General features: G+C 45.0%; 1 protein-coding gene across 5 annotated transcripts in view; it reads right to left on the bottom strand.

Annotated features, from left to right (window-relative positions):
* Positions 1-26,735, bottom strand: part of LOC126982335 (von Willebrand factor A domain-containing protein 5A-like) — a 43,144-nt gene extending 16,409 nt beyond the window's left edge. For 4 of the 5 annotated variants that reach the window (XM_050834339.1, XM_050834342.1, XM_050834341.1 and 1 more), the window contains exons 1-11: positions 24,836-26,735; positions 22,443-22,561; positions 16,400-16,501; positions 13,577-13,688; positions 11,953-12,093; positions 11,348-11,517; positions 10,915-11,128; positions 8,914-9,040; positions 4,436-4,580; positions 2,913-3,107; positions 2,006-2,170 (exon numbers count right to left, since the gene is read on the bottom strand). In XM_050834339.1, coding sequence (XP_050690296.1) covers positions 2,006-2,170; positions 2,913-3,107; positions 4,436-4,580; positions 8,914-9,040; positions 10,915-11,128; positions 11,348-11,517; positions 11,953-12,093; positions 13,577-13,688; positions 16,400-16,501; positions 22,443-22,561; positions 24,836-24,902 — 1,557 coding nt within the window. In that variant the 5' untranslated portion in view covers positions 24,903-26,735. Of the gene's footprint in view, positions 1-2,005; positions 2,171-2,912; positions 3,108-4,435; positions 4,581-8,913; positions 9,041-10,914; positions 11,129-11,347; positions 11,518-11,952; positions 12,094-13,576; positions 13,689-16,399; positions 16,502-17,022; positions 17,254-22,442; positions 22,562-24,835 lie in introns of those variants that run through there. The other variant, XM_050834344.1, reaches the window with a different exon arrangement.
* Between the last annotated feature and the right edge of the window lie 708 nt (positions 26,736-27,443).

Below are 27,443 nucleotides of genomic sequence, written 5' to 3'. Positions count from 1 at the left end.
ATATTAATATGTACGGAATTTATATGGTGTTATAAGGATGAACTTGTATGGTGCTATTAGAATGAACCTAAGGTGCTGTTAAGAACTCCAACGCACAACTGCCGATGTTCCTTTGTTTGAGTGAGGCGGGGTCTGTCACTTATAAGGATCAAGAGTGCTTATTCAGCGGGATTGGGCTGTGATTCAAATTGTCGCACTGGAGGTCAATGTGTTTTTGCTAAATTTTCTGTTATAGCACAATGTTATGCTATAAAGTGTTCACATACTATGTATAATAGTCTTAAGACTAGTTTAAGCTAGGAATGCAATGACTGAAGCTTTAGTGCAAAGAGTCGTAAAGGTTGGGATATGGGTCTTTGCTGAGGTCAGCAATTCCTTTCACTTTCACGCCACACTTACCACAGCTACAAAACGGGCGACTCTTTGTCTGAAGCCACATCACAGGGATAAAGGAAGACTATAAGAATGAGTTTCCAAGTCCTGCCGGCAGTCCATGTTTGCATGTCTGTGTAGACCAAGGCCAGAAAAAGGGTGACTGCTCCATGCTCGCTTCACTGGTGTATGGCTGGGATGAAGAGGGGTAGCTTGGATAGGTTAGGTAAGTTAGGGTAGGTAAGGTCAGAGCCACATGCTCGCTTCACTGGTGTATGGCTGGGATGAAGAAGGGCAGCTTGGATAGGTTAGGTAAGTTAGGGTAGGTAAGGTCAGAGCCAAATGATAGGAGAGCTTGCCCACCTTCACGCTGGCATCGTGTTGTTACTAAGAGAGCCGCGTGAAATCTAAGTTGCTGCGGATACAATAAATTATGTTTGTATTTTTGACCCATACATCGTTTTGGTATTCTGTAATTTCCTCCCCACCTCAGCGTCAGAGGAAAAATCAATTTTATTTTTTTTGCATAAAACAGTTAAAACCATGAAAAATGGAGAAATATAACTTACCATCGCCTAGAACTCTGTGTTTTGGGCCAATTTTTATCGAGTCGGGAAGCAAAATGGTTGTGTTGATTTTCGTAGATTTTCTTGGATTTGATGGTGCGTATCCGAGTAAATCGTTTTCTCTCGACATTTTAGCACAGACTTATATATATTGTTAGAGAGTAACTCATTTTGAGCTTTTTGAGAGTTCAACTCAATGTACAGTCACCCACAAGAGTGTTCGCTCATGCAGTTACAGTTTATATGCGGCCCCCTCCTTACCAACATTGCCGGTACAAAATTGCCAGTTCTGGACGTCAGTATACCCACTATACCTCACCCACAACACTGTCAAACCACTTTCCAACCACCAACCACTTCAATTTCCACATCACGATCTCCAAAACCACCTCCAACATCCACACAAATAAAAAAAAGTGTACCCAGAATAATGGCTGCCAGGCTTGCCAGTTATGGCAATAAATGAAATATATTGGGTGGTCAGTATTCCCAAAGGATCAGTCTACTAGGGCACCACCACAGAAATCACCCTCGACACACTCCAGTGACGGGAAAAAATAATACATTAAATACAGACGACATACATATCCGACGCTCAATGGTATTAAAAAATAATACGTATGTTGTAGGTATCTGACGCTGTACGGGTTAAACATATCAACCCCTCAGTTTGCCTGTTTAGAAAGCCTCTCGGAAAAGTTGCTGTGATTACATGGACTGTTTCAAAATCCTGGTGACAGTTTTACACAACCTCTACACCTTGAATGGAAAAAGCGACCAAAGAAAAACCTGGTTAGTCTTATATGTGGCCTTGGAAAATAGTGATAAAGGGAGCTTGGTACATTTAATAATTGGGCCTTACAAGAGAGAGTGACTGTGTTGTGATCCTGGTGATAGTTTTACCCGGCCTCTGAAGCTTGAATGGAAAAAGTCACCAAAGGAAAACCTGGTTAGTCTTATATGTGGCCTTGGGAAACATAAAGTTGTAATGGGAGCTCAGTACATTAAATAATATGGACTTTATTCAACAAGTTACAGTGATTGGCGCATGGCTGGCCGCCACTCACCTGGGTCGTGGCCGGCACCCGGGCGTAGAGGATGAGGTGCTGGCCGCCGAAGATGACGGGCGGCACCTTGGGCACCAGTTTGACCTGCGTGGGTGGCTCCACCTCACACGCGATGGTGACCTCTTGCACACTCTCCTGCAGCATGGAGCTCAGCAGCCCCATCACCTGCAGCACACACACACACACACACACACACACACACACACACACACAGAAAAAAACATCATGTAATTTTTTTTACATCAGAGGAGTCAGTCAAGAGTGAAAATGATCATACAGACATGAAGACAAGTAAATCAGAAAGCACATAAGAAGGAGAGTGAGGATGACTTCTGCTCCTAAAGGGAAGAAAATGTCTCCTTATCAGACATGCTCAGGGAAAAGTTTGATGAGCAAGAATTTGTTTTCCATAATTTCCTGCACAAGAAAAGAGAATGCAGGAATAACTACTGGTTGAAAAGAGAAAGGAAAACAACTATTCTAATCACAAATGCTGAGAAAAGTGCAGCAAAAGTTTGATAATCCTTAGTTACACAGTTTGCTGCACACCCCAAACAGCACCCCCCCACAGCCTCACCTTTTGTTACACAGTTTGCTGGACACCCCAAACAGCACACCCCACAGCCTCACCTTTTGTTACACAGTTTGCTGCACACCCCAAACAGCACACCCCACAGCCTCACCTTTTGTTACACAGTTTGCTACACACCCCAAACAGCACACCCCACAGCCTCACCTTTTGTTACACAGTTTGCTACACACACACACCCCAAACAGCACACCCCACAGCCTCACCTTTTGTTACACAGTTTGCTACACACACACACCCCAAACAGCACACCCCACAGCCTCACCTTTTGTTACACAGTTTGCTACACACCCCAAACAGCACACCCCACAGCCTCACCTTCTGCTGCAGGTGACTTTCTTCGGCCACCATCTCCGAGCGCCCCCGCCCGGCCCTGGCTGTCCCGCGCACCAGGGCCGTGGACGCGCCGTGTCCCACCCCGATGGAGAAGAGCCGCGTCTCGTGGGCATGGCGGCGCACCAGTTGACACACCTCACTAACGTTCCACACCTCCCCGTCAGTGATCAGGATGATCTGTGGCCAAGGAGAGGAGAATGGAGTGAGTAATGGCGGCTTTGTGTTTTTTGTTTTGTTTTGGCCTTGAGCTGCTTCCCTTACTGTGAACAATAAACAATGGTTAAAGATAACAAGTAAAGATGATCTGTGGCCAAGGAGAGCAGAGTGGAAGGAGCAGAGTGGAAGGAGTACAAGCGGCTTATTATTTATGTTTTGTTTTTGCCTTGAGCTGCTTCCCTTACTGTGAAACAAAACAATGACAGATTAAAGATTACAACAGAAATAGAGACAGACTGAGACATTTTATCCGTTGAGAATTTGTACCCGAAGAAAGGTTTTAAGGTGGGTAGGCGGTGGCGTAGGTGGTAGCGTACTGGACCCACATTCACCGCGTGATGGACGACGCGGGTTCGAATCCCCACGCTACCACTCGGATTTTTCAGTCACCGCCGAGTGGCTTAAAACTACCCACATGCTGTCCTGAAGACCACCCATCAACCCGGACTCTAGAGGAAGCAGTCCAAGCGAATCAAGAAAGAGTTGCGGGGGGCAGCATGAGCCAATGCAAGATGGCGCCACTATAAACACTCGCCTGCGCCAGAACGGGCTGGGCCGACCATCAGGCCCCACCTGGAAGAAGCCTTGGGCCGACCATCAGGCCCCACCGGGAAGATGCCTACCGGCGCAATAGGCAACAACGTAAAAAAAAAAAAAAAAAAAAAGGGATGTAGCATTCGTATTCGATCGGTACTTGTATTCAAACACATTCGAATACCGTATTTGAGTGTATTTGTATTCGTATTTGAATAATTATTGGTAGAAATCAAAGTATTCTCATTCGTATTGGAATACAAGAGAAAATTATTTGTATTCTGTGAATAATCTGACAAATACTTCAAATCTTATCATCAGCAATACCAGCCGTTGTGCCTTACAGCTCCAGCCTTCTTGGGAAGACGTGTAGTGGTCGTGTATTCATATTCATTGGAGTCTGAACTATTTGTATTTGAATACACAACTCTTGCTTCACTCTATCCCTGTAATGAATAAAAGTTAGATTAGCAGCCGGGAGTGGAGAGACTCGCAGCCCCACGGGGGGAAAATAAAGATAAGCGAGAAGGGAAGAAAAAACAGACTGAAAACACAGGCTGACAAAGAGTGGGGGAGACTCACAGCCCGTCCAGCCCCACAAGGAAAAATAAAGATAAACAAAGAGGAGGAGAAGAACAGACAGAAGACACAGGCTGACCAGGAGTGGGGGAGACTCACAGCCTGTCCAGCCCCACAAGGGATAATAAAGATAAATGAAAAGAGGAGAAGAAGAAACAGACAGCAGACGCACACACCTGTCGGTAGTAGCCAATTTTTGGAGGCTTGGAGTAGATGCTCTGGAGTGGCTTCAGGATCTCAGTGCCACTCATGTCAGCGTCCATCGTGGCCTGGAGGTTGAGGGCGATCTTGAGCGTCTTCTCGGTGTACGTGCGACTCCCTCTGCAACACACACACAGGGGTGAGAAAGGTACAAGTCCATGCGACTGTGTAGCCCAATAACCTCCGTCAACTATATATATACAACTCCCGTGCATGTCTTTGTGTGTATTAATAACCCTTCAACTGGTCTGTACATGTGACTTCCTCTGCAACACACACTCAGGGGTGAGAAAGGTACAAGTCCATGTGACTGTGTAGCCCAATAACCTCCGTCAACTATGTATATACAACTCCCATACATGTCTTTGTGTGTATTCATCATATGTGGGTGCGATAACAGAAAACCTTATTCCCGATACCCGATAACTGATCATGGAAAACCTTATCGGTGATAACCGATATTCGTTAACTGGAGACACAAATATAGGCGATAACCGATACCCAATATAAATCCACAATTCCGATATTAACTAGCGATAAGTCCGATAGGCGAAAACGATACGATATTGATATTTCAAATAAAAAACATAGATGAATTCAAATTTTCGTTATCTGTATTTTAGAAAGCTTACAAAACCTGAAAACCACACGTTGACTCATACATATGGACGGTAATACTAGAAACGCCTGTACCGGTGTTGTGTTATTTGGCGTTCCCACCGTCAAAAGCTGGAGCTTTTGTTTACAAACACTGGTCTCTCGTGAACTGGCCCATCACTACTTATTCAGTTATTCTTACTTATCACCATTTACACTTTAACAGTCACTTCAGTAAAGAAGCACTGAAGCACTGGGAACTGGAACACTGGCACTCACTCCGTCACTCGAGACGCAGCTGAGAGGCCACGCGCCACGCCGCCACGTGTTAACAAGCCGCTGGTCTCTGTTTGCACTCTTTACAACGGGATCACAAATATCAGGCAGTGATTTTTTTTTTTTTTTTTTTTTTTTTTTTTTTTTGGTATTTCGTTGGGGATAGACCCCAATGGAGGAAGGCGGTGCATGCCGCGCAACCCCCCACACGGCTGGTAGAGATATACCCAATTCTTTTCAAGGAGGAGGCCCAACAACGGGGCTGAGGGTGTCGGAAAGAGCCCACCTTTCCACCCCCACGGCACGGGATAGGTCTCGAACCCACGCCCTAGCAACCCGCCGAAGCGTGAATAATCATTTTGGGAGTGAAGTTAAATTATTTTTCTCTCTGATATAGTGTTTTTTGAGTCTAAAAAAAAATGACCTAGTGTTTTAATGTTGTGATCTAAGTATGAAATCTCTTCACCGAAGATATTTTATACCCCGAAGTTTTTTTCATACAACACCGGGCGCCCGGGCCACGCATGCGCAGTAGGGAGGAGACAACATTTTCTTTTTCTGAGAGGCGGGAAAAAGAAGTGTTTATCGAAAGTTTGGTTACAAACGTAACGAAGATACCGATATTTATATAAATAAGTAGCGGGTGGCCGATAACCCGATTTTGTTATCAGTGAAGTATCGCGATACATATTATCGCGATAACGCCCAGCTATGGTATTAATAACACTTCAACTAGTCTGTACATGTGACTTCCTCTACAACACACACACAGGGGTGAGAAAAGTACAAGTCCATGTGACTGTGTAGCCCAATAACCTCCGTCAACTATGTATATACAACTCCCATACATGTCTTTGTGTGTATTAATCATAGCTGGGCGTTATCGCGATAAGTTATCGCGATACTTTATCGCTGATAACAAAATCGGGTTATCGGCCATCCGCTACTTATTTAAATATATATCGGTATCTTCGTTACTTTTGTAAGCAAACTACCGATAATCGCTACTTTTTCCGCCTCTCAGAAAAAAACGTTGTCCCTACTGCGCATCCGTGGCCCGGTGTTGTATGAAAAAACTTCGGGGTATGAAATATCTTCGGTGAAGAGATTTCATACTTAGATCATCAAAATTAAAACACTAGGTTATTTTTTTGTCACTAAAAAATCAATATATCAAAGAGAAAAACCATTTCACTCTGCCCTAAAAATAATTATTCATTACCTCAAATTTGATATTCCATATTCGTTTGTGAGCATGCCATGGTATTGAAGGCACCCGGTGTTGTGTTATTTGGTGTCCCATCATCAAAAGCTGGCGCTTTTGTTTACAAACACTGGTCTCTCGTGAACTGCGCATGCTCAGACCAGTAAGTGTAGACCTGTACAGTCTCACAAAGCTTTTTAACACATTAAGAGTTGCTGGAAAGCTGAATCAAACATAGAGTACCACCATCCTTGCTGTTTCTAGAACGACACTCTGTACATATAAATACAACTTGTACAGAGTGTCGTTCTAGAAACAGCGAGGATGGTGGTAGTGGTACTATATGTCTGATTCAGCCTTCCAGCAACTCTTAATTACGGTTTAAAAGCTTTGTGAGACTGTACAGGTCTACGCTTGCTGGTCTGAGCATGCGCAGTTCACGAGAGACCAGTGTTTGTAAACAAAAGCGCCAGCTTTTGACGGTGGGGACGCCAAATAACACAACACCGGCTCAGGCATTTCTAGTATTACCGTCCATAGGTTCGTGTCAACGTGTGGTTTTCAGGTTTTGTAAGTTTTCTAAAATACGGATAATGAAAATTTGAATTCATCTATGTTTTTTTAATTGAAATATAAATATAATATCGTTTTCGCCTATCAGACTTATCGCTAGCTAGTATCGGATTTGTGGATTTATATCGGGTATCGGTTATCGGTTATCGCCTATATTTGTGTCTCCAGTTAACGAATATCGGTTATCACCGTTAAGGTTTTTCATTATCAGTTATCGGTTATCGGGAATAAGGTTTTCTGTTATCGTGCCCAGCTATGGTATTAATAACTCTTCAACTACTCTGTACATGTGACTTCCTCTGCAACACACAAACACTCCTCAGTTCAGTTTACTTCAACACTTTTCTTGGGACCAGCAACAGTTGGGTGATGCGCACAAACCAGCAAACAGCCCCTGGCTAGGCCGCCCCCAACACCTACTCAGGGAGGAGGAGAGAACAGTGATTTTCTTGACAGCTCAGTTCAATTTAGCACAATAGCTTTTTCCTGGGCTGAGTGATGATTGGGATGATTCGTACCAGTTGGTGAACAAGCCCTAAGACACATACTCATTGAAGTTACCCTCAGTACATGCTTATGAAGTCCCCCTCAATACTTGCTCATGAAGTCCCCTCAGTACATGTTCATGAAGTCCCCCTAAATACATGCTCATGAAGTCCCCTCAGTACATGTTCATGAAGTCCCCCTAAATACATGCTCATGAAGTCCCCTCAGTACATGTTCATGAAGTCCCCCTAAATACATGCTCATGAAGTCCCCTCAGTACATGTTCATGAAGTCCACCTCAGTATATGCTCATGAAGTCCCCTCAGTACATGCTTATGAAGCCCCCCTAGATACTTGCTCATGAAGTCACCCTCAACACATGCTGATGAAGCCCCCTTAAATACATGCTCATGAAGTCACTCTCAAAACATGCTAATGAAACCCCCCTAAATACTTGCTCATGAAGTCACCCTCAGTACATGCTTATGAAGTCCCCCTCAATACTTGCTCATGAAGTCCCCTCAGTACATGTTCATGAAGTCCCCCTAAATACATGCTCATGAAGTCCCCCTTCATGCTTATGAAGTCCCCCTAAATACATGCTCATGAAGTCACCATCAGTACATGCTCATGAAGTCACCCTCAGTACATGCTTATGAAGTCCCCCTCAATACTTGCTCATTAAGTCCATCTCAGTATATGCTCATGAACTCCCCCTAAATACATGCTTATGAAGTCCCCCTCAATACTTGCTCATGAAGTCCACCTCAGTATATGCTCATGAAGTCCCCCTAAATACATGCTCATGAAGTCACCCTCTGTACATGCTCATGAAGTCACCCTCAGTACATGCTTATGAGGCCCCCCTAGATACTTGCTCATGAAGTCACCCTCAACACATGCTGATGAAGCCCCCCTAAAATCTAGAGTCCAGGTTGATGGGTGGTCTTCAGGAGAGCATGTGGGTAGTTTTAAGCCACTCGGCGGTGACTGAAAAATCCGAGGTGGTAGCGTGGGGATTCGAACTCGTGTCATCCATCACGTGGTGAATGTGGGCCCAACACGAAACCACTTCAGCCACCGCCTACCCAAGTGATGAGAGCCGAAACCCCCACCCAAAGCCCGCCTGACACATGGAGCGCCAACCGAGAGGCCAAGCAACGCCGGCGAGGCCAACAACAGATTTGCACGACGGCTCATGAAGTCCCCCTCAGTACATGCTCATGAAGCCCCCCTAAATACTTGCTCATGAAGTCCCCCTCAACACATGCTCATGAAATCCCCCTCGACACATGCTCAGTCCCCCTCAACACCTACTTAGGGAAGAGGAGGGAGTAGTCTTCACCAAAGCTGACCACGTTGAAGAGACACCCGGCCGGTAGACTCTTCAAAAACAGGAGCAGCGTTGTCTTGGCATACTTGATTTTGTCGCCCGTCATGCTCCCTGGTGACGTCAAGGAACATTACTACCTCAACATTTGAATACACTATTGCATTAACATTACAGGAAGTCCCCAAGTTGCGAAGGGGTGCGGGATCAGCAGGTCGGTCGTGAGTCAAATAGGTTGTAGTCGAATAGGTTGCAAGTCAAGGTTGTAAGTTGAATAGGTTGTATGTCAAATAGGTTGTAAGTCAAATAGGTTGTAAGTTGAATAGGTTGTAAGTTGAATAGGTTGTAAGTCAAATAGGTTGTAAATTGAATAGGTTGTAAGTCAAATAGGTTGTAAATTGAATAGGTTGTAAGTCAAATAGGTTGTAAGTTGAATAGGTTGTAAGTTGAATAGGTTGTAAGTTGAATAGGTTGTAAGTCAAATAGGTTGTAAGTTGAATAGGTTGTAAGTCAAATAGGTTGTAAGTTGAATAGGTTGTAAGTCAAATAGGTTGTAAATTGAATAGGTTGTAAGTCAAATAGGTTGTAAGTCAAATAGGTTGTAAGTTGAATAGGTTGTAAGTCAAATAGGTTGTAAATTGAATAGGTTGTAAGTCAAATAGGTTGTAAATTGAATAGGTTGTAAGTCAAATAGGTTGTAAATTGAATAGGTTGTAAGTTGAATAGGTTGTAAGTTGAATAGGTTGTAAGTCAAATAGGTTGTAAGTTGAATAGGTTGTAAGTTGAATAGGTTGTAAGTCAAATAGGTTGTAAGTTGAATAGGTTGTAAGTCAAATAGGTTGTAAGTTGAATAGGTTGTAAGTTGAATAGGTTGTAAGTTGAATAGGTTGTAAGTCAAATAGGTTGTAAGTCAAATAGGTTGTAAATTGAATAGGTTGTAAGTCAAATAGGTTGTAAGTTGAATAGGTTGTAAGTCAAATAGGTTGTAAGTTGAATAGGTTGTAAGTCAAATAGGTTGTAAGTTGAATAGGTTGTAAGTTGAATAGGTTGTAAGTTGAATAGGTTGTAAGTTGAATAGGTTGTAAGTCAAATAGGTTGTAAGTCAAATAGGTTGTAAGTTGAATAGGTTGTAAGTTGAATAGGTTGTAAGTTGAATAGGTTGTAAGTCAAATAGGTTGTAAGTCAAATAGGTTGTAAGTCAAATAGGTTGCAAGTCAAGGTTGTAAGTTGAATAGGTTGTAAGTCCAATAGGTTGTAAGTCAAGGTTGTAAGTTGAATAGGTTGTAAGTTGAATAGGTTTTAAGTTGAATAGGTTGTAAGTTGAATAGGTTGTAAGTTGAATAGGTTGTAAGTTGAATAGGTTGTAAGTCAAATAGGTTGTAAGTCAAATAGGTTGTAAGTCAAGGTTGTAAGTTGAATAGGTTGTAAGTCCAATAGGTTGTAAGTCAAGGTTGTAAGTTGAATAGGTTGTAAGTCCAATAGGTTGTAAGTCAAAGTTGTAAGTTGAATAGGTTGTAAGTTGAATAGGTTGTAAGTTGAATAGGTTGTAAGTCCAATAGGTTGTAAGTCAAGGTTGTAAGTTGAATAGGTTGTAAGTTGAATAGGTTGTAAGTTGAATAGGTTGTAAGTCGAATAGGTTGTGAGTCGAATAGGTTGTAAGTTGAATAGGTTGTAAGTCGAATAGGTTGTAAGTCGAATAGGTTGTAAGTCGAATAGGTTGTAAGTTGAATAGGTTGTAAGTTGAATAGGTTGTAAGTCGAATAGGTTGTAAGTCGAATAGGTTGTAAGTTGAATAGGTTGTAAGTTGAATAGGTTGTAAGTTGAATAGGTTGTAAGTCGAATAGGTTGTAAGTTGAATAGGTTGTAAGTCTAAAAGGTTGCAAGTCAAATAGGTCGTAAGTCAAATAGGTCGTAAGTCAAATAGGTCGTAACTCAAGGAATAACAGTGCAACATTACCCTGAGTGTCGTGAGGAGCTGTACTGCTTACCTGAGCGATCAATGACGAAGATGACCTCGTTCTTGTCTGAGTAGGTGTTCTCCGGGACCTCCGGGAAGACGTTGAGCATGAGGAGGTCGTCCTTCATGAGGCCCGTGGCGGAGCGGTCGCCAGTCTCCCGCAGAAGGTGGGGCGCGTAGGGGTTGTTGTAGTAGACCAGGAAACTCCAGTCGTGGTCACACTTGAAGCCTCCATCCTGGCCCACCTGGGTTGAGATGGAGGCTTTAGACAAGAGATTGAGGCTTTAGAAAGGAAACTGACAGGCACTTTATGAGCCTTTAGACAGGAGATTAAGGCTCAAGACAGGAAACTGTAGCTTTAGACATGAAACTGGAAAGAAAGTATGAAGAAAATAATAATAACACTTAGAAAGGAAAATGGTGCATAGTCTCTCTCTCTCTCTCTCTCTCTCTCTCTCTCTCACCTGGGCAGAGAGGGCATCGTCGGCAAGGGTGGTGATGATGCTGTCGGTGCTGGAGATGATGCGGGCAATCCTGTGACTGCCGCTCACCGTCGCCTTCACGTCAATGCTGAAGGGCTTTGGCACGTGCACAATGTGCTCGGCGTACCATGGCGGAGGGTTGTGGTAGTTGACTGTTTAGGATTTATGGGACTGTAATTGTTCAGGATTTAGGATTTGAGATTTGTACGTGTATTTGTGAGTCATAATAATCCTCCATCAACAAACTTGTACATTTGAGTTGTGGCACAGAAGATAACAAAGATGAATAGAAACAGGAATAAAAGAAGCAGCAGAAGAAGTAGAAGCAAGAACAGGCGATAGTAAACAACTCAGACACCGTAACTATATCCTTCTACTGTTACCACATAGAGAAAGTAGTGATATAAATAATAAAGAGTAGCAATGGAAGCAGAAACAGCCATAGTAAACATCTCAGTTATTATAAATTCATCAGTCAGTTATTGCGTCACAGAGAAGGTCGTGGCACAGAAGACAGAGAGGAGGAATGAAGACAGGAACAACGACGATACCAAACCCCAAAGATCAAACCGTTATATTCCGCCTACTGTTAACACTGGCATCCCGCAGAGGGTGGTCGGGGGGGCAGTAGCGTGGGTTGAGCACAGTTGGCAAGACGAAGCTGATCCCTCCGTCTGTCTGCACTTTCAGCTCCATCACCATCTTGAGAGTTATCTCGGCACGCGACTCTGTGAAAAGGAGAGGGATGGATTATAAGACTCCAGGATGTATAAGAAGGCCAAAAATGTATGTGTATGAGATAAAGAGCATAAGGGTTGGAACCACACACACACAAACACACACTCTATCTCTCTCACTATCCACTATTTACAGGAACAGTGCCAGAGTAATTTTTATTTCTTTCTTTTCTTTTTTCTTTTTTCCCTTAAGCTGCCTCCTCTATATACACACACACTGATGGACTGATTAAGTGGCTGGAGGACTTCCTAACTAACAGGGAGATGAGGACAATAATCAAGGACAGGGTTTCCAACTGGTGCCCAGTGAGGAGTGGGGTCCCACAAGATTCGGTGCTGGCACCAATAATGATATGGTGGACGGAGTGACCAGCTATGTGAGTTTGTTTGCAGATGATGCAAAGCTATTGAGGCGAGTCAATGATGTGAAGGACTGTGAAGCATTGCAGAGGGACCTGGACAAAATATGGGAGTGGAGTGGTACTACATGGCATATGGAAGTCAACCTTATGAAATGTAAAAAAATAGTTTGGTAGGAGTGGTAGAAGATGTGAATATGATTATAAGATGGGAAGTGAGATAATATGCAGAGGAATGGAAGAAAAAGATTTGAGAGTGACTATCTCAGAGAACATGTCACCGGACAAACACATCACCAGGATAACGGGACAAACTATGAATTTGCTGAGGAACATAAGGACGGCCTTTGTGTATTTGGACAAAGAGATGATGAAGAAAATAATAGTTACAATGATAAGGCCAAGGTTGAAGTATGTAGCAGTGGTCTGGTCTCCTCACGAAAAGAAGAAGATAAGAAAGCTGGAAAGAGTAAAGAGAGTGGCAACTAAGATGGTACCGTAACTTAGGGCCATTCTTACCGTCGTTTCCGAATGTTCGGAAGACGGTCCCTAACACGTTCGGGTGGCTTCAACAGTAGTAGTACTACTAGTATGTAGTAGTAGTCATACTAGTACTACTGCTGCTACTGCTACTACTACTACTATACTACTACTACTGTAGAAGCCACCCGAACGTGTTAGGAACCGTCTTCCGAACATTCGGAAACTACTGTAAGAATGGCCCTTAGGGATCGGACTTACGAGAAGAGACTCAGCATGGGGCTCACAACCCTGCGGAGAAGAAGAGAAAGAGGAGACCTGATAGCGGTGTACAGGGTGGCGAGAGGGGTGGAGAATCTGGACAGAGAGGACCTGTGTGTGTGGAGCGAGAGAGAAACATGAGGACATGGAAAGAAGTTGAGGGCGACCACGTGTAGGCGAGATGTGAAAAAGTTTAGCTTCCCAAACAGAAGCATTGAGCTGTAGAACGGACTGGAGGAGGTGGTTTCTGCAAGAAACATTCATGATTTTAAGGAAAAGTTGGATAAGAGAGGATATGGAGACGGGACAGCGCGAGCGTAGCTCTTTTCCCATATGTCACAACTAGGTAAATACACACACACACACACACACACCTGCCGGAAAGTTGCCTAGGTCCAGCTTGAAGATGTCGCTGGTGTCGTCATGCTCCCGAGTCATCACGGCCCGATACCCCGCCTCCACGGCCTTCTCGAACTCCTTCTCAGCCTGGGGGATAAGGAGGGAAGAGAGGAAGGGATGAAGAGGAAAACACTCAGCTCCAACACTGCACCCTGCCCCCTTCCTCCTAGTAACATTTTGCTCTAACACTGCACCCTGCCCCCTTCCTCCTAGTAACATTTTGCTCTAACACTGCACCCTGCCCCCTTCCTCCCAGTAACACTCAGCCCCAACACTGCACCCTGCCCCCTTCCTCCTAGTAACATTTTGCTCTAACACTGCACCCTGCCCCCTTCCTCCTAGTAACATTTTGCTCCAACACTGCACCCTGCCCCCTTCCTCCTAGTAACATTTTGCTCTAACACTGCACCCTGCCCCCTTCCTCCTAGTAACATTTTGCTCCAACACTGCACCCTGCCCCCTTCCTCCTAGTAACACTCAGCCCCAACACTGCACCCTGCCCCCTTCCTCCTAGTAACACTCAGCCCCAACACTGCACCCTGCCCCTTCCTCCTAGTAACACTCAGCCCCAACACTGCCCCCTTCCTCCTAGTAGCACTCAGCCCCAACACTGCCCCTGCCCCTGCCCCCAGGAACATTTTGCTCCAACACTGCCCCCTGCCCCCTAATAACATTTTACTCCAACACTGCACCCTGCCCCCTTCCTCCTAGTAACACTCAGCCCAAACACTGCCCCCTGCCCCCAATAATATTTTGCTCCAACACTGCACCCTGCCCCCAATAACATTTTACTCCAACACTGCACCCCTGCCTCCCAATAACATTTTGCTCCAACACTGCACCCTGCCCCCTCCTAATAACATTTTGCTCCAACACTGCACCCTGCCCTCCTAATAACATTTTGCTCAACACTGCACCCCTGCCCCCAATAACATTTTGCTCCAACACTGCACCCTGCCGCCAATAACATTTTGCTCCAACACTGCACCCTGCCTCCAATAACATTTTACTCAAACATTTTGCACCTGCCCCCAATAACATTTTACTCCTACACTGCACCCTGCCCCCAATAACATTTTGCTCCAACACTGCACCCTGCCCCCAATAACATTTTACTCCAACACTGCACCCTGCCCCCAATAACATTTTGCTCCAACACTGCACCCTGCCCCCAATAACATTTTGCTCCAACACTGCACCCTGCCTCCAATAACATTTTACTCCAACACTGCCCCCTGCCTCCAATAACATTTTGCTCCAACACTGCACCCTGCCCCAATAACATTTTGCTCCAACACTGCACCCTGCCTCCAATAACATTTTGCTCCAACACTGCCCCTGCCTCCAATAACATTTGCTCCAACACTGCACCCTGCCCCCAATAACATTTTGCTCCAACACTGCACCTGCCCCTGCCCCAATAACATTTTGCTCCAACACTGCACCCTGCCCCAATAACATTTTAATCCAACACTGCACCCTGCCTCCAATAACATTTTGCTCCAACACTGCACCCTGCCCCCAATAACATTTTGCTCCAACACTGCACCCTGCCCCCAATAACATTTTGCTCCAACACTGCACCCTGCCTCCAATAACATTTTGCTCCAACACTGCCCCCTGCCTCCAATAACATTTTGCTCCAACACTGCCCCCTGCCCCTGCCTCCAATAACATTTTGCTCCAACACTGCCCCCTGCCTCCAATAACATTTTGCTCCAACACTGCACCCTGCCCCCAATAACATTTTGCTCCAACACTGCCCCCCTGCCCAATAACATTTTGCTCCAACACTGCACCCTGCCCCCAATAACATTTTTCTCCAACACTGCACCCTGCCCCCTGCCTCCTATAACATTTTACTCCAACACTGCACCCTGCCCCCTGCCTCCAATAACATTTTACTCCAACACTGCCCCCTGCCTCCAATAACATTTTACTCCAACACTGCACCCTGCCCCCAATAACATTTTGCTCCAACACTGCACCCTGCCCCCTGCCCCCAATAACATTTTGCTCCAACACTGCACCCTGCCCCCAATAACATTTTGCTCCAACACTGCACCCTGCCCCCTGCCCCCAATAACATTTTGCTCCAACACTGCACCCTGCCCCCTGCCCCCAATAACATTTTGCTCCAACACTGCCCCCTGCCCCCAATAACACATCCCCGTCATACATCATCATCACCCAGAATCATCATCATCATCTAAATAGTTTAATATACTTGGTGTAGTATATTATGGGGTTCAGTGTACTTTGTTAATTATTCTGTAACAGGATAATTGTCATTAATAACCTAACCTAGCTTAATGTAACCTAACCAAACTCAATCCAACCAAACCTAACCTAGGTCAGCAGGCAGGTAGTTAAATACGTATAAGTAGATAGGTCAGGCAGGTATGGGTAGGCGGTGGCCGAAGTGATAGGGAAACTGACCCACATTTTCGATGGAGGATGATGGTTGGTTCAATCCTCACGCACCCACTTTTTTTTCAGTCACCGCCGTGGCTTAAAACTACCCATGCTGTCATGAAAAACCACCAAACCACCCCTCAAGGGAGAGAAGAGCCATCCAAGCGAATCAGAACGAGTTTCGGCAGCATGAGCCAATGCAAGAATATACCACTATAAACTCTCGCGCCGCCGCAGACAGAGGCTGCTGCCCCCCACAGCCCCCTTGGAAGAAAAGAAGCCCCCAGGCCCCACCTCACCCCCGGGCCCAGATACCTACACATAAATAAAAAACAAAATAAATAAAAAATAAAAAAAATAAAAAAAAAGGTAGGGCGTCTCACCTTCTTCTTCTCCATGCAGTGAGTGACGATGGTTCGGCCTCCAATGCACACCTCACACTGGTACACAGCGGCGCCCTCGTCCACGGGGTACACGGCTTGCACCTGAGGAACGAGACCAATTGCCGATCAACAAACTTTGCTGCCTCCATTCCTTATTTTTTTTACAGCAAAGGCAGCAGCTAAAGGGCAAAAACAAAATGAACGAAAAGGGCCCGCTAAGCACTGCTCCTATAAAAGAGTATAGACTTAAAAGGCCAGAAGAGCAGTCAATATCACATGGAGGGGTGTCTGTTTTTATCTAATTGTCTTGCTGTATATGTTAAGTGGTTGCCTGTACTGCCAGGAGGTAAGGAAGGTCCATATTCTCAACCTTTAGTGGCTCAAACACCCACATCAAAGGATTTCGTCAAGGTTGTGTTAGTACTTCCATGGGTGGTTTTGTGGCCCTAGTGATAGTTTGGCAAGGGTTTGGTAGAGGCTGTGTCAGCAAGATTCGGCTGTCAGATGCCGCCAAAAATGGAATACCGCCTTAACAGGTTTGGTCGCCTCGTCTACACTAAGTGCTTAGTGTGTGGACCTGTGTGCATGTTACAAAGGCACTAAGTGAATGGCTACACACACACCTGCAGAGTCTCGGGGTGTTGTTGAGGTACACTTAACAGGTTTGGTCGCCTCGTCTACACTAAGCGCCTCATGTGTGGACCAGTGGTGGGCGCAGTACCAAAAGTTTGGGGTTGCGTTACGCGGTACTGCGGTACCTCAGCATGCCCAATGCGTTCTGCGGTACTCCAGTACTTTTCCCGCCCCCCCAGGTGCATTCCGCGGTACTGCGGTACCTGGTTTCTAAAGCAGCACTTAAAAAGAGAAAAAAATTAGCTCTGCAACACCAATTACCAAAAACACCTATATGTAAAAAAAAATAATAATAATAAATAAACGCCACATGAGATTAGGTGGAAACTATCCAGTAGGAAAGATGTGCCAGGAATAAGTAACATAATAATGTTATAGATAACAATAATATATACAGGTAATTATTTAATAAATTATTTCCTAGGAGCAAGACTTTCACCGACCTCCCAGTAGTGAACTTGAGCCCGGACTTAGAACGTTACACGTTCTAAGTCCGTCTACGTTAGCACGGTACACGTTAATTAGTAACGTGTCTCTCTCCCCCTTTTTGACTCCCAGCCTGCCTCACAGGATAACCCCCAGCCTGCCTCACAGGCTAACCCCCAGCCTGCCTCACAGGCTAACCCCCAGCCTGTCTCACAGGCTAACCCCCAGCCTGCCTCACAGGCTAACCCCCAGCCTGCCTCACAGGCTAACCCCCAGCCTGCCTCACAGGCTAACCCCCAGCCTGCCTGACAGGCTAACCCCCGGCCTGCCTCACAGGCTGACACCCCGCCTGCCTCACAGGCGAACCCCCAGCCTGCTTCACAGGCTAACCCCAGCCTGCCTCACAGGCTAACCCCAGCCTGCCTCACAGAACAACCGCCAGCCTGCCTGCCACAGGCTGACCCCAGCCTGCCTCACAGGCTAACCCCAGCCTGCTTCACAGGCTAACACAGGCTAACTCCCAGCCTGCCTCACAGGACAACTTCCAGCCTGCCCCACTTAACGCTTCTCTTCCTGCTTCACAGGATGTCGAGTTCCAACCTGTAAGGAATGGAGCCAAACCGAAGCAGGCAACCAAGGATTTACTGACCCCCACTATCTTCAATAGGTTCCAGGTGCTGGCAGACACCATGGAGGATGAGTTCGAGACTCGCCTAGTTGGGGACTCCATGGTGCGTGGCCAGCTGGTTGAGTTCTGTGGTCGTTCATCAAACGGCCGCAGAAAACGTTACTGCTATCCAGGTGCCAGACTGGACGACATCACCGCAGCGTGCGATGATGTCACGAGAAATGCCGACCGAAACACCCTCTTTGTCATTCACGCGGGGACAAATGACGTAAAGACAACCCTTTCTGAGGAACTGCTTGAGAAATACCGCCGCAGGCTCAAGCAGTATAAACGTAAAACGGATGCCAATAACATCATAATCTCAGGAATCCTCCCGAGGGTCGGTGCCGAATCTAGCTTTTACAGTAAGGCCTTCAGCACAAACAACAGACTTCAGTCCCTTTGCTCACAAGAAAACGTCCAGTTCGCTAACTTGTGGAACAATTTTTACTACGATTCAGACTTGTTCCTTCCTGATGGCATTCACTTAAACCCTGTTGGAGCAGCCGTTTCGGGAGGCTGCTCTGTGACCAAGTGGCTCTTGAAAGCCAAAAACGCGGAGGCGAGAACACCAGCAGCTCCACCGTAAGGGTGCACTCAACCCGCAAAACTCCCGACTCGAATCACATTAAAGCTTGCTATGTAAACGCTCGTAGCCTACGTAACAAATTTGAAGACTTAGAAGTCCTCGCAGCTACAAATCATTATCACATCATCGGAGTCACAGAATCTTGGATAGACACTTCAAATAGAGATTTCATTGCGGAATATAGATTACCAGGTTATACCCTTTTTAGTCATGAAAGAGAACAGACAGGGTGGAGGCGTTATCTTTATATCCACAACTCTCTCCATCCAGTATCCGTGAAAACAGATATTATAACCAATGTAGACACGGTCTTCATTGAAATTAAAAATAAATCTCGTAAAATAGTAATTGGACTTATCTACAGACCACCAAGGCAGACTCTTGATATCGACCACGCATTAAGTGAATTATTATTAGAAACAAGTAACAGTTGCGAGGCGGTAATTGTTGGGGACTTTAACTTGCCAGTGAAAAGATGGGGTGAACCGTTGAACTGTCATACAGGGCTCGACCTGTACACAAATTTACTAGAAAGTGATTTACATCAACACGTTCAAGAACCGACTCGGGAAAATAATATACTTGATCTTATCTTTTCAACGACAGCTGATCTAGTTAACGAAGTAAATGTTGGTCCAATTTTTAGTTCTAGCGATCACCGAACAATCACATTCAGCATCAATATGAAAGAAAGTAAAGTAACTCCTAGTAAAGAAAAGGTGCCTGATTATCAGAGCGAATTTCGTAAGACTCCGATCAATTCTAAATAATTCTGACTGGACTGAAATCACGGCGGAAACAGATATTGATAAATCTTGGGGGGCCTTCACCACAATATTGAACAATGCCATAAGCATATGCGTACCCTATCGTAACAGACGTTCAGCTTCTAAGAAGAAACCCAAATGGTGGAATAACAAAATTCAAAATAGCCTATCTCTTAAAAAACGCGTATACAGTAGGTACATATCATCTCAGAGCGAGGCTGACAAACTAGAGTTGGACAGAATTCGCCATGAAACCAAGAAATTAATAAAATGAAGCAAGAAAAATCTTGAAGAATATATAGCGGAAACAAGTAAATCTAATCCTAAAGAATTTTTCAGCTATGTAAATAAAAAAGTCACTCACTTGTGGTATCGGACCGCTAATGAAAATGGTAACCACACGAACGATGAAAACGAAATGACTACAATCCTAAATAACTTTTTCGCATCCGTATTTACCGACGAAGATTGTTTGTTACCTCAACCGCCGGAGGTTAGAAGGACCGAAAAGATGTTAAGTGGCGTGCTCATCATAGAAAGTGACATTTTACGCACAATTGAAAAGATTAAAGTAAGCAAAGCTCCTGGTCCAGACAAAATTACCCCTAGGGTCTTAAAAGAAATCAAACATCAAATTTGTAAACCGCTCTCCATCATATTCAATAAATCTTTAACAGCTGGAAAAGTTCCGTCGGATTGGAAACTTGCAAATGTCACACCAATTTTCAAAAAGGGGGACAAGTCTCATCCAGGAAACTATCGACCAATTAGCCTGCCATCTATTGTTTGTAAGTTAATGGAGACTATCATTCGCGACAATATGGTGAAATTCTTCGAAGAAAATAATATAATAAATAATTCGCAACATGGCTTCCGTAGTAAACGTTCGTGTTTGACTTACTTGATTTTTTTCACTATATTTTTGAGGTGTTCGATGAAAGCAGATCAGTAGATATCATATATCTGGATTTTCAAAAGGCATTTGATAAGGTCCCCCACCAACGATTGCTCAACAAACTACTGGCGCACGGTATCTCGGGTAACATTCACAATTGGCTTGCGGACTGGCTCTCTGAGCGGAAACAGAGAGTAGTTCTAAACGGCGTTACATCTAACTGGCTCGATGTCAAAAGCAGCGTACCTCAAGGATCAGTGCTTGGCCCCATGCTCTTCTTAATTTATGTTAATGATATCGATGATGGGCTCACTTGTAAAGTATCAAAATTTGCTGATGACACAAAAATTGCTAGTAAAGTAACTGCGACACTCGACGAAGAAGCTTTACAATCAGATATAGATCGACTTGCACGTTGGGCCAATCAATGGCAAATGAAATTTAACGTTGAGAAATGTAAAGTGTTGCACATCGGAAAAAATAACAATCGCGTTCGGTACGTAATGAATGGCAAACAACTTTCTGCAGTAAGTAAAGAAAAGGATCTTGGAATCACTATATCAAGCGATTTAAAGCCCGGTCAGCATTGTTCAGAGGTAGTTAAAACTGCAAACAAATTGGTTGGCTTCATCGGACGAGTCTTTAATAATAAATCAGAAAAAGTAATATTAAAACTGTATAATTCGTTGGTTCGACCCCGTCTAGAGTACTGTGTACAGTTTTGGTCTCCCTACTACAGAAAAGACATAGAAAAGTTGGAACGGGTCCAACGAAGAGTAACAAAGATGATTCCTAGGTTGAGAAATTTGTCATATGAACAAAGGCTTAAAGAAGTAAATTTATTCAGCCAATCAAAACGAAGAATGCGAGGCGATCTAATAGAAGTGTTTAAAATGTTTAAAGGATTCAGTGATATTAATGCGGAAGATTACTTTACAATTGATCGATCAAATAGAACAAGAAGAAATCACAATTTGAAGATAAGTGGTAAAAGATTCTCGTCGCACAAAGCTAAACACTTCTTCTTCAATCGAGTTGTTAATGTTTGGAATTCTCTACCTTGTGATGTCGTTGATAGTACAACAGTTACGGCCTTCAAGAATAGATTAGACAAGTGTTTTGAATCCAATCAGCAACTAAGATATTACTCATTGTCGTAATAACGTTAAGTTCTTTCGAATACTGGTGTCCTTGTCCGCTTTTATCGCCTGGTTAGTGGTAGCAGTAATGGTAGTTCTTTCCTCTTTCCTATATAAATTCCATGCAGTTTTTCCATGCTGCATGGTTCTTTTTCCTTTCCTGCCAGCTTTGGCTGGAGGGATGGGAGGGTGGGGAGGAGCCTTCGCCTTTGCTGTCCTTCATCTTCCACCTTTGATTAGATAGTTAGTGTAGCTTGTCACAAACAACCTCGTAAGGACCAGCAGGTCTGCTGTTGTTTGTTCTTCCTTTGTGTTCCTTTGTGTTCTTTCTCTGTTGCCAGTTATAGCAAGATATATATAATCAGCGCGCACGCAACTAAAGATGAATTGATTTAACGTACTATAGGATTTATGAGGTATTGATTAATTTTAGAAGCATGTATGGTTCCTCCTAGAAAAGCATAGGTGAAAAAATCCTGGTTCCAACCTCCCTCCGATGAAAAATCATGTCCTTTTAATTAACAATAAGTACCTATCCTTTTCAGTGAAAGTGCTTCCCCTCTTTCCCACGGGTCTGTTCGTATGTCCGACTGTCTGTCTGTCTGTCTGGTGGGTCAGGTGCCCCCCCCCCCCCAGCCTGCTCAAACAGTGGTATTGTTTATTTTTATTTACATATTTATTTATTCATTAATTATTATCATGACTATTTTTTTCTTTAAAGTGTTTGCCGGTACCGCGAAAAGTACCGCAGGAAATTTGAACATGGTACCGGTACTCTGGTACTTTAAGTAATCCTCTGCGGTACTGCGGTACCGGTTTAGTAGTGCGGTAGTACCGCAGTACCGCAAAAAGTACCGCAAGTGCCCAGCACTGGTGTGGACCTGTGTGTATGTTACAAAGGCACTAAGTGAATGGCTACACACACACCTGCAGAGTCTCGGGGGAGTTGTTGAGGTACACCAGCTTGGCGCACACCTGGGCCACGAAGCCGCGGATCCTCACCTCTGTGCTCACCGACTCCAGAGCCAGAATGGACCACGATAACCCTGGGGGAAAAGGTCACTGTAAAACCAGAATACGACAGAACCCCTGGACGTGTGTTAATACACAAAGTAAGCAAATAATAATAAATGATAAATTAACAATTACGGTATATTATTATTATTATTATTATTATTATTATTAATAATAATAATAATAATAATAATAATAATAATAATAATAATAATAATAATAACAATAATAATAATAATAATAATAATAATAATAATAATGATAAATAGGTTAATAGGTAAATGTCAATTAAAGAAAAATAGTTCATATACAATAAATTATTAGAAAATCTAATTTATAAATAATAAACTATTGCTATTACTACTACTACTACTACTACATCTATTGTTACTACTACAACTATTGCTACTACTACTACTACTACTACTACTACTACTACTACTACTACTAACTACTACTTAAATGATACCTCCACCCACGTTTATTTTCCCGACACATAATCATGGAGGGCTCCATAGCTTGGAGGTCATTAGCCCCAACTCTGTTCGCTAATGACTGTGGCATCCAACCATATCACTAATACTACCTAGCACTAAATCACCTATCATCTATTACGTCCAGATCCCCCTTTCCTTCCATACTCAAGTCACTCCCGACCCACCCTAATGTCACTCTCCACCACTGTGGCTTCATAGTCCATATTGGAGATGTTGGTGGCTTTTGGGCCAGAGTGTCTGGTGCCCCTGAGACATAGGATGGCCGACCTGAGCAGGGAGAACGAGAGGCGACACCTCATCCAGGCGACAACGTGGCTCCTAGGCTGATGCTTCTTTTCTGAGATAAGTTCCGCGAGGCGTGCGTAGAAGCATTGGGCCCTGGGACCCGGACCCATCCCGCCGGATGTGGTGAAGACGAGGGGGGTGAAGCTGCCCTGATCCACATGTTGGATTCTTTCACCGTATGCCCTTGTCTTCTCCTGCTCGTTCCTGTGGTGGGCGGCTTCCAGGGGCAGCTCCCGGTGACAGGCAGCCATCGAGTCGAATATGCGGACATCAACCCGTGCCTCCTGTGAGGTATTGGCCGTCCTGTACCGAAGGGGTTCGCCGTCCAGGGGAAGTAGTGCCGGCTCGGAAGTGACGTCTTGGCATACCTCCCTGAGCATGCTGGCTGTCAGATCCCTCACTTCATCATGTTGAATACAGACGAAGCCTCCTTTTTTACATGTCATGGTGGGGGTGACATTATTTGGTGATCCACATGCACAGAGATCAGGCAGTCCCTCAATCGGCCAGCCATATCTCAGAGCAACGGCGTCGACAAATTCTTGTTTGTTGAGGCTAAAGCCCTTTGCTCTAATTGGTAATGACGTTAGCCAGTTAGAGGCGCCTGCCTCCTGTGCTGTGTGTATTTTTCTACCCATTTCTGTGGACAGGTGGTGTGTAAGACGGTCCAGCTCGTCTTTTTGGGCCTGTTGCCTTTCTTCTTAGATTTTTCTTTTAATTTCTCTTATTTATGTTTGGTCTATCTCCCCTTCTGCCTCCTGAGCGATGATCCTGTTGATGAGTGACCTGGTAAGGCTGATGGAGTTTTGGTTCTCCTTATCAGCCAGCTTCTCAGGGTTGGTGATCCCCATCCCACCCAGTCTTGGGGGAAGTGCTAGCATATCCCTCTCCTCCTCCCCCAAAGCATGAGATTTCACTAGCGCCGGCAAGAATACATTCTTGACGGCATTTTCCAGTGGTCGGAGGAGTGGACTGATGCCGGGGATGGTGCGCATCAGGAACGTCCACCGATGTTGGATGCCGCGGGTGTACGCTGAATAGGCAGCGTGTGGCTCAGTCTTGGCAATGGCAGACGAAGCTTCTATTTCCTTCACCCATTCAGCTACTTTGGTCCTATCTCAGGGCCGGTGGTGTTCACAGTGTCCAAGATTTTACCAGCACCTGAGAGGTCATCCGCATAAGCCACCTGTTTCACTAACTAACTAACTTCTTATATACCTCTGTCCCGATCACTACACCCACGTGTCGTTGTCCGTCTTTTGTCACAATGACGCCACTTCCTCTAAAAGTTTCTGCGGCATGGTCATAATGTTCAGGTTTGACAATAAGGACAGACTTGGTGGCGTTAGGAATGTATCCTATCTCAGCCTCTCAGGGCCGGTGGTGTTCACAGTGTCCAAGATTTTACCAGCACCTGAGAGGTCATCCGCATAAGCCACCTGTTTCACTAACTACTACTAATAATAATAATACTGTTACTACTACTACTACTACTGTTACTACTACTACTTCTACCTTGCTTACCTTCTTTGCAGCAGCCCATCAGTCCATACCTGGACAGGTTTGGTGGCAGGGTGTCGGTGGCGGCCATGCTGGTGGTTTATCTGCAGAAAACGATGGACAACAAATAGTTAAAGGGTAGATGGAGCGTGGGGATGGAATGTTGGGTGGACGGATGTATACAAGGATGGCAGATGATCAACCATCCACCTCAACTTAACAAAACCTTTCCAAAAGGATCAACTCAAGAGAAGCTCGGGGTCGGCACGAGCCAGGCGGAAAAGAAGCTTGAAGTGAGCTCGGTCAAGATTAGTTTGAAGCTCCGCCTTGGTGATCGGTAGAGGGCGAGGTCTTTTTAGTGACCCAAGGGGCGGTCGAAGCCCCCTCCCCCACCGTTAGCACGGCCGTGAACACTCCCATTGTATTGGCTGTGGTGACGGACTCGTATTTCTATAGAAGGCGAGATTTTTTCACAATCCACCCATCTTTTACCTAAGTAACCCAAGGGGTGGTCGAAGCCCCTTCCCCACCGTTAGCAGGGCCGTGAACACTCCCATTGTATTGGCTGTGGTGAGTGGACTCGTATTTCCATAGAAGGCGAGATTTTTTCACAATCCACCCGTCTTTTATAGTGACCCTATGGGCGGTCGAAGCCCCCTCCCCTCTCCCCCACCGTTAGCAGGGCCGTGAACACTCCCATTGTAATGGCTGTGGTGACTGGACTCTTATTTTCATAGATGGCGAGATTTTTTCACAATCCACCCGTCTTTTAGGGCCATTCTTAGTAGTCTCCGTAGTAGTAGTACTACTACTGTAGCGTTCTCTTTATTGTCTGGTGTTAACCCTGGTGTTATGGGTGTCGCTACATCCCTTTTTGACGACCACTATGGTTGTGATGGTATGTGGTAGCGTGGTAGTCGTCTACATTCCCGAGCGCTGGTCCCGGATGGTAAGGCTTCAGGACAAGTGAACACTCGTTCCGAGGTTTGTGACCAAAAGGGCGTTACTTGTTGTGTGATTAATTATGGAAGGTGGGAGGATTTCCGTGTGAACCACTTGTGAGACAATATTAAGAAACTGGATGGTGATAATGTACTATGGGGGGGGCGTGTGTAAGGGTTCAGTAATCTCAAATGAGCAGGAAAACAGGCTCCAAATGATGACACTCACAGTAAGGTTTTATATCAATATGTATTTGGTTTAATTTTTAAAGGTTAGCGGAGTACTAAAACAAACCACGAATGACTGACAGGCTGTATGCCTCTAATCTAACTAGCTACCTGCACAAGGGAGATTTGGGGGGAATACTCATAATGTTTAGCTCTGGTTGCTGGAGGAGGAGAGGCAGGAGCTGGCGTGAGCGTCGGGCTCGGCAGGGGACGTCCACGATGTGATGGGCGGTCCTGGTGATGGGCGGCCGCTTGGTTAGGGGCAGCCATAGTGATCTGGGGCAGCCGCGGCGGTCGCGCGGTGTGGAGAGGCAGGCGCCGGTCGTGGTGTAGGGAGCAGCTTGGGGCAGTGTTATGACGGCCACAAGGGCAGCCGATGGGCAGGCTACACCTTCTTACAGGTTCCCATCCTGTAGACCGTCTCACACAGCAGGCCGTGGGTGGTGTGTGCCTCGGCCCAGCGTGCGGGAGCAGCTTGGAGCAGTGTTTTGGGGGGCCGCTTCCACGAGTGCTGACCCGCGCACTCCAGCGATGGCGTCGCGGTGTCTGGGCCCGACCTCTTCCCGCTTCTTGTTGGTTTATGGTGGTTTTCGGGGGGCTGAGTGGAGAGATGGACACCTCTCACTCAACTCCGCTTTTACGTCTCTTCTCCTTGCTCTTGTTCGGCCTGACCAGCCCGCTACCCGTTCCTGATGGTCTGCTCTCTCTCGTGTCTCCCAAGATTCTCTGTCTGCTCTCCGTGGTATCTCGCTGCCTTCTCTAGGGGTGGGCAGGTACCGGTACCAGTACCGGTACTAACGGTACCAGCTAAACGGTACGGTACCGGTACCAGATTGCTCGGTACCGGTACCAGTTGCTCGGATTTATTTATTGGATTTATTGATAATTCTTCATGTCCGATTTTTTTTTTAGGTTGCTAATAAATATTGTTATTGTTATTAGACTATGATCGAGTACATCCATAATAACTATACATGCTATTTTTTTTATCGAAAAAATAAATATTCACTTCATTCAGAGAGAGAGAGATCACCACTTAGTAAGTGGATATCTCGGTGATATGGGTAGTGGGTACTGATCATAGTCTAATAACAATAATATATATTAGCGTTTTCTAAAGACTCGTGGGACTCACTAACTTTTAACCCAAGACTTCATTTTCTTTTTACTTTCCATTGTTAAATTCGTATGACTCGTTAACTTTTAGATAGAGCGAGAGAGAGAGTGAGAGATTGAGAGAGAGAGAGAGAGAAAATATTTATCCAATACAGCATTAAAGAAAAAAAGTTTCTATCCCTTGGCGAGAGTTTCTGGCTATAAAGAATTGCATGATGAATTATATAAGATGATTAAATATTGGAGGTGTAGCAGGAGAGAGAGAGAGAGAGAGAGAGAGAGAGAGAGAGAGAGAGAGAGAGAGAGAGAGAGAGAGAGAGAGAGAGAGAGAGAGGAGAGAGAGAGAG

The sequence above is a fragment of the Eriocheir sinensis genome, chromosome 50 (assembly GCF_024679095.1).
Source record: "Eriocheir sinensis breed Jianghai 21 chromosome 50, ASM2467909v1, whole genome shotgun sequence".
Lineage (NCBI taxonomy): Eukaryota > Metazoa > Arthropoda > Malacostraca > Decapoda > Varunidae > Eriocheir > Eriocheir sinensis.
The sequence above is the reverse complement of the archived record's forward strand: the minus strand, read 5'-3'. Positions and strand labels throughout refer to the sequence as shown.